The 12,584-nt window shown below is 38.1% G+C and overlaps 3 protein-coding genes across 6 annotated transcripts in view; 2 read left to right on the top strand and 1 right to left on the bottom strand.

The window, feature by feature from the left end:
- Positions 1-2,806: 2,806 nt before the first annotated feature.
- fuca2 (alpha-L-fucosidase 2) lies at positions 2,807-6,502 on the bottom strand. The gene is made up of 7 exons (XM_027002367.2): positions 6,268-6,502; positions 5,770-5,957; positions 4,565-4,904; positions 4,252-4,462; positions 3,694-3,884; positions 3,163-3,268; positions 2,807-3,051 (listed from the first exon to the last, which is right to left on the bottom strand). Exons 1-7 carry the CDS (start codon positions 6,471-6,473, stop codon positions 2,914-2,916), a joined length of 1,380 nt encoding a protein of 459 aa, XP_026858168.1. The 5' UTR covers positions 6,474-6,502; the 3' UTR covers positions 2,807-2,913.
- Positions 6,503-6,918: 416 nt separating this feature from the next.
- Positions 6,919-9,276, top strand: LOC113572667 (putative deoxyribonuclease TATDN3). 3 transcript variants are annotated; one of them, XM_027002428.2, is made up of 10 exons: positions 6,919-7,306; positions 7,453-7,485; positions 7,570-7,643; positions 7,728-7,812; positions 7,934-7,996; positions 8,110-8,219; positions 8,342-8,397; positions 8,494-8,606; positions 8,768-8,848; positions 8,984-9,276. In XM_027002428.2, exons 3-10 carry the CDS (start codon positions 7,579-7,581, stop codon positions 9,125-9,127), a joined length of 717 nt encoding a protein of 238 aa, XP_026858229.1. In that variant the 5' UTR covers positions 6,919-7,306; positions 7,453-7,485; positions 7,570-7,578; the 3' UTR covers positions 9,128-9,276. The 3 variants fall into 3 exon arrangements, with proteins under 3 accessions (XP_026858229.1, XP_026858226.2, XP_026858227.2); XM_027002425.2 differs by having other exon boundaries at positions 6,919-7,352; XM_027002426.2 differs by having other exon boundaries at positions 6,920-7,352; positions 8,771-8,848.
- A 2,369-nt stretch (positions 9,277-11,645) lies between these two features.
- The window catches only part of coq8ab (coenzyme Q8A, genome duplicate b), a 36,820-nt gene continuing 35,881 nt past the window's right edge, over positions 11,646-12,584 (top strand). Inside the window, exons 1-2 of one of the 2 annotated variants that reach the window (XM_027002473.2) lie at positions 11,646-11,909; positions 12,065-12,236. In XM_027002473.2, the coding sequence (XP_026858274.2) occupies positions 12,096-12,236 (141 nt within the window). In that variant the 5' untranslated portion in view covers positions 11,646-11,909; positions 12,065-12,095. Of the gene's footprint in view, positions 11,910-12,049; positions 12,237-12,584 lie in introns of those variants that run through there. The other variant, XM_027002474.2, reaches the window with a different exon arrangement.

The following is a 12,584-nucleotide window of genomic DNA, read 5'->3' as shown; positions in this document are numbered from 1 at the left end:
GTGGACAGATTATTAATACTCTGCTCAAACTACTCCAGACAAACCTTTTGCTGACCTCCTTTCTATCACACTTTGTGTCATAGAAGATGAGACGTCAGTCTTCAAAGATTTCTTCTGTGCTCAGTCACAAAATGTTCATATGGCATGTCAATGAGCACAAAGGAAAACCTGAGAGATAAGGGGAAATGGGGTTTCATACAGAAGCACATCTGCCTATAGCACTGAGCTCAAAATACAATGTACATAAGGGCTACACACTATTGTTCATTCAAACACTTTAACCCCAGTGTAAGCTGAAGGGGCCCTGTGATCTGCATAAACAGTACAGTGCTATTCTTGGCATGGCTGCCCTGATTTTTTGGGATAGGGTGTTTCTAGGGGGAGGGAAGTAAGCACGTGTGTTTCAAAGTAGCATGTGACACTCTCGGATTCCCAACACTTAAGTGGACTATGGCAGCTATTTGAAACTCCCAAACACCCATATTCAAAAGAAATGTTTTATTATGCTTCTGTGCAATTCTGGATGGGGGAAGAGTTGCTTTCAACCTAAATGACATAAAACATATATATGTATTCTAGGTTAAAAGCTATATATATATATATATATATATATATATATATATATATATATATATATATATATATATATATATAAAGAAAAGAACTCATCTATACTTTAGAATGGAAAGAATGTTATGATGAAAATATAAACTGGCTCCTCCTACAACTAATTCAGAAGCACTTTGCTTGGACAGCTGATGAAGGACCTCTGTCCAAAACGTTGTGTTTCTCTGGAATCTGTGTACTTTACTACAATTTTTGAATATCTTTGTATATCTACACTGCAGTTATTCATCTAGATAGATAGATAGATAGATAGATAGATAGATAGATAGATAGATAGATAGATAGATAGATAGATAGATAGATAAATTGATTGACTGATTGATTGATTCATGGCCACTATGTCACCTGTAACCTGTGGGATTTTAATAGGCAGCAGGTTAACAGTCAGTTCTTGAAACTGATCTGCTAAAACAGGAAAAATGGATAAGCCTAAGGTTGAGTGACTTTGACATGGCCAAATTGTGATCATTGGATGACAAGGTCAGAGCATCTCCAAAACGGCAGGTCTTGTAGGGTGTTCCCAGTATGCAGTGGTTAGTACCTACCAAAAGTAGTCCAAGGAAGGACAACTGAACTGACAACAGGGTCATGGGCACTCAATGCGCACTGATGTGCAGGGGAAGCGAAGACTAGCCCATAGACTTCTCACAGAAGAGCTATTACTGCACAGATTGGTGAAAAGGTTCATGCCGGCTTTGATAGAAAATTGTTAGAACACACAGTGCTTTGCGGGTTGTTGAGTATGCAGTTGCGTAGCTGCCATTGCTGAATGCCAGAATGCCAATGCTGACCCCTGTCCATTGTCCTACATTTGGCATGTGACCATCAGTACTGGACCATGGAGCCATTGCCCAAGGTGGCCTGGACTGATGAATCATGTTATATTTCACATCACGGTGATGGACAGGTACATATGGTTCACTTAACCAGAGAGATGCATTATGGAAATAAGGCAAGCTAGAAAGGGCAGTGTGATGCCATGGGCAATGACCTACTGGGAAATCTTGGGTCCTGGAATTCATGTGAATGTTATGAACAACCTAAACCAAAAACATCTTATACTAAAACATTGTTGCAAACCCAGTACCAACCCTTCATGGCAATGGTACTCCCTAAAAATGCTGTGATCTGTCTGCAGGATAAAGCACCTTGCCGCACTGCAGATATTGTTTAAGGAACATCAGTGTTCAAATGTTGATGTGGCCTACAAATTCTATGTGTTTGCCAAAATCATCATAACCTTTACAACATCTAACAGCATACTGTTATAACCTCTCTGACATCTGACTATAGCAGTACAATGTCATTTGGAAGCCAGCAAAATTATTTCTTTCTCCAAGTGCCTTTCTATAAGTACCAACTTTGGAAAATATGACAGAAGATTATGGCTCTCTGTCCTATCATCTATCTTAGCCTTTGGCTGTGTTACCAGAGTATGTGCATTTACAGTTTTCTTACACAGCTTGGTACCAATTAAAACTCATATAATAAATGAACTTAAGACTCCTGATGCAATTTAGTTGACACTAGAGAATGTAGCCATGGGCAGGGCATTGTGAACCCAGTCCAGAAGAGGGAACATAATTATCCATTTATGTCAGTCACTTTCAGTAGCAGTGTTTACAAAGTAGTAGCAGACTGAGTTTTGAAGATAAGTATTTTATACAATACACATGTATAGTCAGATGTATACTCACATCTATACTTTTATAGAACACACATGTATACTCTGTGCATCATTTATCATTTCTTTAGAAATGTTTTAAAAAATAAAATAAACATTCATCCCTTATAATCACCCAAAACAAATACAGTGCAATTAGAATATTTTAGGTAATATACACACTCCTTATACAATTTAAATTCCTCCAGTAGTCATATGTTGAAATTCATTGTCAAAGTATTGAAAATATAAAAAACCTTAAAGAGGCAAGCCCATAAAAGAACAGAGTGTATAGACACTATAAAAAAAAAAAATTATTCATTCGTCATTAATACATTGAAATTCATAGCATTTCAGTGCTGACAATATCATTAGAAAAAAAAAATAGGGAAAACCTTAAAGATAATTAAACCCAATAAAGAATTTTGTGACAAGAGTCACACACACACACACACACACACACACACACACACACACACACACACACACACACACACACACACACACACACACACACACACACACACACACACACACACACACACACACACACACACACACACACACACACACACACACACACTTCCTTAGAGTCTTATTGTTAATGACAGCTGAACATCCACCTAAGATGCACCAGTGAGTCGTAGAGTCCAGGCCCAGGAGCAAGGCATCTGACTGAGAGGTAGAGTAGGCAGGTAAACCTGCAGGCCAGTCGGCTTCATTGGGTCCCACTTCAGTGGCTTATAACCAAGAAGCGTTACCTGGATTGGATGAACACAGGGTGACCACAGAACGCAATGGCAGATCAAAATATAAAAGACTGCATGACAGTCCAGTAGATGAACCAATAAATGAATAAATGCCCATATTACCTGTGTGACCTCTGATACAATGGGTTCACTCAGAAAAATGTGCCCAGTATTCGGCCATGAAAGAAACATTGCATAAATTGCTTTCTCATTTGTTCTCCATGTGTACCTATTTGGATGAAAAATAAAAAATCTGATCAAATGTTTATTTAAAAACGTGACTGCAACTGAACACCGGAACACAGACAGGCTGCTACGAGTCAGCAGAAAATAAACCAAACTGCTAATTTCACTGACTATACAGATTGGTCGTTAACTTAAGTATTTGAAAATACCAAATGCACTGTACACATTGCATTTCATCTTCCAGGTCAGAAACAAATCTTACATTGCTGGAGATACTATTGTTTTTAATAATACAGTAAAAAGACTACAATTGCCCCCTTTAATGACTGCGGTATCGCAATGATGACTGTTTTCAATAATGAGACAATGCCAAAAGAGATACTATAATCAATATTATCAACAGAAATTTAAAAAATGGAATTAATCCTGATCTACTCACTGTTACTCTGCCCTGATTAAGGAACTCACCAAACCCCTGGTGTAACACTGTCATTCTGAGCTCTCCAAGCACTAGTATTGTAGATGGCTTCTCCATTAACATTCAGCCACTGGCCCATCTGCCTCAATCTCTCCTCAAATATGGGAAGAATGCGGCCATCGTGTGTTGGACCCACATTCATCAACAGATTCCCTCCACATGAGACAGTCTCCACAAGGGTCTTCAAATGCAAGCAGTGGAACACACACAAACACACATTACACAGGTTATTTGTCTTTAATTATTTTTCTAAGAATTTATGGGTAGGCATTTATACTTATTACTCACCAGCTGAAAACATTACTCTTAACTGATTACTCTTAATTTGATACAATACAAATCATCATTATTACACTCTCATGTAAAAAATAAAATGTAGAATAAAGACAGTAGAATGACAAATATCAAGATTTAGGTGTTTAAAAGAGGGGTGTTTAAGATTTATGATACAACTGTTTTAATACTTATGGAAGACTGCAAAAGAAATTTAACAAAAGGTTACCTTGTGCTTTGCATGCATTTAAAGTAGCACCCATCTTTGCACTCACCTTTATCAGCTCTTCAATAGTAAGGTAGTCACTGAGACTAGCATCTCTTCGGTAACCCCATGAGCGCTGGTCAATGGTCATGCAGTTCTCCCACTTGTGCTTCAGCAGGTGTCCTGGGTTGTACCGGTCAGTGCAGGTGTAGTATCCTCCATGCTTACAAATAGTACCCTGTCCCCAACGATCATTGGTCACAATGGTATCACGAACAGGGCTGTGAATACACAGACATGACTGATTAAGGGGATTTATTAATACTGGCACCTAAGAAATGAAGTGCGCCAAATAAATAAACAAATATTTATTGATTCTTCACCTCTCATTGTAAAGCCAAGCTAGGAAGCCTGTGCTATTCCAGTACTTGTCTGGCGCATCCCCGTCACCATCAGACCACAGCAGTTCTGGCTTGTATGCATTCACAATCTCATACAACTCTGGCAGGGTCTTCTCTTGTGGGAAGTTAGCAGTGGTAAAATTCCTGGCAGCATCATCTCTGAAGAGAGGGTGGAACCATTCAAACAGAGAGTGGTAGAGTCCCAGACGCAGACTGCTGCTCTCTCGTAAAGCGCTGGCAAGCTCAGCAACCAGATCTCGCTTTGGTCCCATGTCCACGGCATTCCAGTTCCATGAGTACTTTGAACCCCATAAGGTGTAACCTAGGAAATTCCATATGCTCATTATATTTCACTTTTTGTCTAAAACACTGTCCTACTTAATGCATGGCTCTTTACTATAGCTTACAAAGTCCTATTATTATAAAAACCTATTGTAAATACATCACAGAGGTTATTGCTCATGGAGCAGTAAGATTTGGAGATCAGTGTTTGTAATAGTTTATGATAACTGATCTGGTGTATGATCTTGCTTCCAGTTTTGAATTTGCTTGTCTTTGCCCTCCTAGTTAGTTTGCAGTTGTATATTTGTACATATTTCACATTGTCCCTTTTGTTGTGTGTTCATTTCTAAGTAGGGAGTGACTGCAATTTTGTTTGGTCACTCCAGTTTTGTAACTGCACTTTACATACGGCATATAAATACACACACTACATTAAAACAGAACAAGTCTTAAGACATGTAGCACTGTCTTTAGCATGTCTGAACTGATGCACAAGAGAACGTTTGCATATTTTCTAAGGCTCCTGTATGCATTTTAGCACTGTGTAGGCCAAATCATAACATCGCATAAATAGCTTAGAAAATATTATGATACAACCTTTAGAGCACTTTGCTTTAATGCATGAAAAGATTTTTTAAAAGCAAATGCTTAAAAGGTTGCATCATAATATTTTCATAATATCATAACAGTGGACAAAAGGTACTAGTAAGTACGTGTTTAAGTGCAAAAAGGCCCAGAAATTAACATCATTTTGAACAAACAAAATGATTCAACGACTTAGAGCTACAGCACCATCTGCTGGACAAAAGCTTTGCTCGCACAGCAAGAAGTCATATGCGTTTCACTAGCCCATAGTTGTATATACACAGTCCACCCTTTAGCCCCACTTGTACATTCATACCAACCTTCATGATGTTTAGTTGTAAGCACAATATATTTCGCTCCTGATGATGCAAAGATGTCTGTCCACTGCTTGGCATCAAAGAATTCAGCAGTAAAGTGTGGTGCAAAGTCTTGATACTGGAATCCAGGGGGGTAGTTTTTTGCCATAAAGTTCACATAGGATGGTATTTTCTGGCCTTGCCAATACCACCTGCAGTGTTCGAGATATTTAGCCAGTTTTGTTTTGTGAGTCAAAAATTTGAATATTGTGAATAGCCAGTTTGTCAGAAGTATACTATTTAAAACACTGGCAAGTAATACAGCCCACAGTAGTTCTGGGTCTACACAAAAAACATTATCTCAAAAACCTTTATAGCCGTGTACATTAAAAAGTTCTCTGGGGGGGTTTGGCTGCGTGCTTAATATTTTACAAGTAACCATGTTGAAAAATAGGTTGGTGATTTTAAACAACAACGACGACGACGACGACAACGACGACAACGACAACGACAACGACTTACCAGAACCATTCGCTGCCATAACTGGGAACTGAAAACACACCCCAGTGTATAAATATGCCGAATTTGGCTTGATCAAACCATTCGGGCAAAGGTCTGGAATCAATCGATTCCCACGTAGGTTTGTACTGTCCACGACAGCTGCCTGTTAACAAGAAAATGAATAAAAAGCTCAAACTCCAACACTCAGCCGACATGGTACCGCACATACCTACTCTACTCAAGGAAGCATTCAACAGCGGAAGTATTCTAATCCTTTTCTATCCCGTGACATTGCCGCTCTTCTATCACGTGACACTCTCTGCTTCGCGTTCACGTGATCGCCGTTTGTCTGTATTAGTTGAGAGTACAGCGACACGCGGCAGAGGGCGGGTGACGTTGTATTGACTTCTAAATGCAGCACTTCCTCTTGAAACAAATGACGCCGTCATGTGAATGACAGAGTGGTTTTGGTCACAGTTTATATATAAAATGTAACATACTCAAGTCAGCGGAGCTAAAAGTGTACTATGCCTGAAAATGGTACAGTTTATACTGGCTACATAAGTGGGAGTTCCGACTTGCGTCACCCACCAACCCTCCCTCCAAAATCTCCCGTTGTAATAACAGTAAAAAAAATAAAATAAAAAAAGAAAAGTAACCACAAACCTGTTGGAATGAACATGAATGGGGCTAAGACTTCCTCTTGGTTGTATAACGGGGGAATGAGCCACTCACGAATTGCACGGGACGCGTCCCGGAAGAAGATGGACTCCTTATGTACTATTCTTTGATGCAACCACTGCTTTGGCTAAAACAAAAAAGCAGTTTGCAAACTTTGTGCAGATCGTGTAATGGGTTCTCACACGAACGTTATGCGAAAATAAACTGAAAATCGTTGTATAACTTGGATGTCCCATGTGTTTTACGTAGCTAGCTAAAAGTTTATCATAGCCAGCAACGTAGATGCAGTAGAAAGGCTGAACTAGCATAGGCTCTGATTGTTTTGGTGTTTTAAAACTCTTCCTTGCAGCGATTTAGCCTACGAAGTGCTGATGCAGAGGTATATAGATTGCCACTGTCATATCTCAGCGACAGATTTTGATGATGTAAGATGAAATCTACACTTGTGCTGACTTTAAAAATGTACCCTAGCTAGCTTGTTAAATTGTGTTTTGTACTAATTTGCTTGTTTTTTCCCCTTAAAAGGACATTGATGATGTTATTGTCCAGTCACAAAAGGTAATATTATCCAGCGTATTACTTTTGTATTGTTTGTGATGTCTCAGAAAACCTTTTGTGAGCTGCTGGTAAATTTTATTCTAGGCTGGAATTATGGCTCTTATTGGAGTAGCAGAGCATGCTGGGGAGTTTGAGAAAGTCATACAGCTTTCACAGAGGTAGGCTATGTTTCTTACAGACAATGACGATGGATCGCCTTTGATGTAACTACTGAACTAGCAGGTGGTTTTGTTATCCTCCAGGTTTCCTGGTTTTGTGATGCCTTGCCTTGGAGTCCATCCCGTTCAAGGGCGCGATCCAGCATGCCCTAGGGGGGCCTTACTAGAGGTCTGAACTGGAAGATTAATTTCTGTAATTTCACTTCATATCTTTCAGTTAACACAATTCAGGTATTAATTGCTTATTTATTTATTGTTTGTTTGTTTGTTTGTTTGTTTGTCCTTCCTAGGACCTAGATTCTGCCTTACCCTTAATAGAAAAATACAAAGAGCACATTGTGGCTATTGGTGAGGTAAGGCGTTAAGTATAATGTTTTATTAAATGCAGTATAAATGTAATCAAGTTTTTGTTAACTGCATCACAGTTAGTACTGTAATACACTCAGTCTAGTTTTATACTTTTCAGGTTGGCCTTGACTTCACACCGAGAGTGGTCAACAGTGATGCAGGCAAAGAAAGCCAGAGACAAGTGCTCATTCGCCAGGCAGAGATCGCAAAGCACTTAAATCTTCCTCTGTGAGTGTTTTTGTGGATTGGTTGATTTGTAAACAGAACTGCATAAAATTAATTTACACATAATATTAAGTACATGAGTGCTTGACACAGCAAAACAAAAAGTAGGTTCATCTGTCCATCAGGAATGTTCACTCAAGATCTGCTGGAAGACCAACCATTCATCTTTTAAAGGAACTAGGTATTCTGTCTTTAAGCAACTGTGATAGAGGTGTCCTCACTAAATCTGTATTTGGGTATATGCAATTTACTGAATGATTATTATGTATAAAACCAGGTGTAGAAAATGCCCTTCTTCATGCATTTGATGGAAAAACTTCAGTTGCAATGGAGGGTCTACATGCAGGCTACTACTTCTCCATACCACCTTCAATTATTAGAAGTGAACAGGTAATCTAGTTTTACTACACCACTGTATTGAAATTAATTGAATTTGCCATATGTACATTCTAGACCCATCAGTGATAGGTCTGTGGCAGCAAAAAATAAATATATCACAGCTATATTTGTCCTCTGATGTTTTTGGCATATGTCTGTCCTCTTCCACTAAGAAGCAAAAACTAGTGAAACAGCTGCCGCTAGAAAATCTTTGTCTGGAGACTGATTCACCAGCTCTGGGACCAGAGAAACAGGTTGAGTCCTTTCATTTAAAACTAATGGCTCAATAAACTCTGTATTTCTTTATTCTGTTTATATGATTGTTTAGTCATAGTTCTGTCTGTTTGTTTGGTATCTTATTTCCTGACATCCCTTATGATGCACTGTAGGTGAGGAATGAACCAAGAAATATCGTCATTAGTGCTGAGTATATTGCTCAAACTAAAGGGATTCCCTTGGAAAAGGTCATCGAAGTCACCACACATAATGCTCTTCGTCTCTTCCCTAAGTTGAAGACATTTATCAAAGTTTAAGTGTGACAAGACTATATTTACAAATTGCCAAGATATTTGTATAATGCTGTGCAGTTTGCATGTAACTGGACCGAGATACAGTATAGCTGTGGTTTTGTACTTGAGCTTCATGGATTTAATATTAAACACTGACTTTAAGTTAAAGTGTAGATTGTCGGTTTTAATCTGATTTTTGAGTTTATTTTTCATCTGGAGCCTGTTGCTCTTGTCTCCGACTATGAATAGCCTTTAGTCTCATTGTATAAGTACAGCAAAATTCAGAATGTGAGAATTAACATGTCAGTGATAGTGTATCAATATATCAGGTTATTGGGGCACATAGCAATAAATTAATTGGACCTAGACAAAACATGAGGTGAGTCATATTCAATTGTTTCATGCATTGTTAGGAAGAAAGCGTGACTTGGAGAAATAGCAAAAGCAAGTGACCTGGCTGTCCAGAGTAGGTGATGTCCAAAAACACCTGTTGAGCAGTACAATAACATTCTTAAAGGTGTAAACATTGATGCAACAAGACTACCAGAAATTATCAAATACACCAACATGAACTGAGAATGGTTTACCACAAGATGCATACCACTGTAACAACAGGCTAAAATTACAGTTTAGTAAAATATTCATAAAAATAGAGTCTAGGCCAGGGGTTTATAGAACTGTGTGGAGGTGTCTCACTTTTATATACAGCATCAACAGGATGAATTGTGCAGTGTACAGAAGCATCATAACTGCCTCAAAACTTACTTGGATGAGGTTCATCTCAGGGCAGGACAATTACCATAAACATACAGCTAAAGAGCAGGACAAATATGCTAAACATACAGATAAAGCCACTATGGAATTTTGCTGGTCCCAAAAAGGTTTAATGTTCTTCAATGAGCAAGTCAGTTACCTGGCCTAGAACATACTTGCTTTTCTTTTTCTCACTAAAGAAGAAACAGTGTCTGGGGATGTACACTTCAGTCATCAAACTATCATTGTACAAATACACAAGGACCCCACTGTAATGGGTTTTAATCTAAAAATTAAGTTTGTGCATAAGAACTAGTCTAATCACTGATTGAAATCACATTGTGTACTACCAGCCTCAGAGAAAAGTGGTTGTGAATGCTTTTATTTTATTTGTATTTTATTATTTTATTCATTAATTTATTAGTAATCTATCTATCTATCTATCTATCTATCTATCTATCTATATATATATATATATATATATATATATATATATAAAGGTAAAATAAAGCTTGGTATTTATGTTTATAATCAAATTGGAATTGGATGAGAAAAGAGTAGGGTATTGTTTGTAGGGTATTGTTTATTACACGGATGTTGACTAACAAACTCTAGTACTTGTTGTTTATTGCACATATCACTAAGATAGAGCTTATGTATTTTGTACTTCTAGGCATCAACACTGATCCCTGTATTTCTACAGTATTCTAGATCATTGGTATATTGAACTCTAACCTACTGTACTGGCTAGGATGTATTCTATGAGTAAATAACAAAGCACGTTTGTAAATCGCTCTGGATAAGAGCGTCTGCTAAATGCCTTAAATGTAAAAAGAAAGTTGATTGAAGTACAACTTTTGGAAATCTAGTCTGAAACTTAGTTGTGATCCTGCAGTGAATGCTAATTCAAGCATAATACAAGATAACTAGGTTTTACTAGCCATTCACTGCATAGAATTTTACACTTAAGTATCAGCAGTAAGAGATCTCGACATTTTGAAATCTCAGGAGGAAGCACAGAAATTGAGTGGTCTTCTGCATCTAACTGCTGAGAAAATGCCTTCCTGGAAATCCCCAGAGGTCTGCTGTATTGCAAACTCCCTAAATGTAAGTCAACCATATAGATAATCACGCTTAACATCCAACAAAGGTGTTTTCTGCCGACTCACACATAATTCCCTGAAATCCCTCGTGCACGCGCATTTCAGCGATGGGGCTCAGTTGGTCAGTTACTGGGTTTCCAATGATAAACGTGTTCCACATGTGTGCTTTTCTGAAAAATATGAATGAAATCCTGTTTCCAATCATTAGATATGCAACAAAAAACCCTCGTTGATATAACATTATTAGGTGGCGAATAAGTCCATTGCGACCATTGCCTTGTATATGTAAAAAAGAATTGAAGTCCGAACACATAATGGAGAGATTTAACCATGTATTTGCTATTTTTTACCGTTAGGGTGCTGTTTCGAGTTATATTGTCTCTTATTAGAGTACAGTTTATCGTGTGTATTTTGCCTGCATACTTCATACTTTGAGAAACCGTTTTCAATTACAATTTGTCTCGAAGCTTTAAAACCATTAGGTCTGTATTTTTAAAAGTATGGCTGTTCCGTTCAGTTTTTAATGTGCATTTCAACATTCAAAATTTCAAAATTCCCTTAAACGAAAACGCCTCAGCTAGGCCGGCACGCCCGTCTGGCAACAATACCATCATACATGTAGTAACCCATTGCCACCATTAGGTAGCAAAATTTCCTTGTCTACACGCCTTGTGTATGGGCATGTCGACACGTCGCGGTTGCTGCAAGAGAACACAGGTCTTGAATGACTTGGTGTAGGCTAACAAAATATCCAAGTAATTACATTAAAAATACTTTGTGTACTTGTTAGAGCTAGTTTTTTTTGCCAGTCAATATTTTCAACTATGACACTGACAGTGTTGGCTAGTCAGGTTAGTTGCAACAAACGTACGCTTCTGAAGAACTATTTTTAATCGGAAGAGCTCGACTGAGAAAGGGAAACTTCTAGGATTTTTGTTGCAATACTTGTGGTAAGTAAGCACAAAACTAACATTAAAATGTTAAGATGAAACTAAGTGATAACGTTAGCTAGCCCAAGTTTCTTAACCTTGAGTCCCGATAGCTAGCTAGCATAACTATTGTTAAAAGTATTTGGTTTGAGTTTTAATAGTTTTATGATAAATAGAGTCGGAGTAGCCCTGCGGGATTAAAGAATCATGGCATCTGATATCCTGCTGATGAGAAGAATCGCCCGATTTAAACAAGTGGCATATCAAAGACAAAATAATCTACGAATAACGTTAAGTCTTGAGAGGAGGGCCCACGCGGCTCTCGGAGATCCCATTTTGAAGTTACAGGTAAGCGTAATTTCCCCCCTTTTTAAAGGAGCGATTTTAGAATAATAAAGTTGTGGTTTTGCCACTTTAGGTAAGGTGAATTATGATTTTGCAGATCCCTCAGGTGCAAGAAACAGCACTGTTACTAAATACGTTTCCTATTGCTTATAGACTCATCAAAATCCCTCGTGTTTTTCATGAAATGGGGAAGTTTAGAGCTCTAGTGGAACAAGAAAAGAACTGTACTGTAGAATAAACATAAAATGAGAGGCATTTATTCTGGATTATTATAAAGTACAAATGACTGATTTACCCCGAAGCAAGAACGGTCCATAGATAGCCACAGGAGACTTTTTTTAAGTATATTTT

The sequence above is a fragment of the Electrophorus electricus genome, chromosome 13 (assembly GCF_013358815.1).
Source record: "Electrophorus electricus isolate fEleEle1 chromosome 13, fEleEle1.pri, whole genome shotgun sequence".
NCBI lineage: Eukaryota > Metazoa > Chordata > Actinopteri > Gymnotiformes > Gymnotidae > Electrophorus > Electrophorus electricus.
Note: the sequence above shows the minus strand (reverse complement) of the source record. Positions and strands in the feature narration are given on the sequence as shown.

Excerpts from the sequence above, each read along its gene's own strand:
- fuca2 (XM_027002367.2), bottom strand. The coding sequence starts at position 6,473 with ATGTGCGGTACCATGTCGGCTGAGTGTTGGAGTTTGAGCTTTTTATTC. Across the intron at positions 5,958-6,267 it reads TATGGCAGCGAATGGTTCTG|GTGGTATTGGCAAGGCCAGA; the intron begins GTAAGTCGTTGT and ends CGAACACTGCAG. Across the intron at positions 3,052-3,162 it reads TTGTATCAGAGGTCACACAG|GTAACGCTTCTTGGTTATAA; the intron begins GTAATATGGGCA and ends CATCCAATCCAG.
- LOC113572667 (XM_027002425.2), top strand. The coding sequence starts at position 7,299 with ATGCAGAGGTATATAGATTGCCACTGTCATATCTCAGCGACAGATTTT. Across the intron at positions 7,997-8,109 it reads ACATTGTGGCTATTGGTGAG|GTTGGCCTTGACTTCACACC; the intron begins GTAAGGCGTTAA and ends TATACTTTTCAG. Across the intron at positions 8,849-8,983 it reads CTCTGGGACCAGAGAAACAG|GTGAGGAATGAACCAAGAAA; the intron begins GTTGAGTCCTTT and ends GATGCACTGTAG.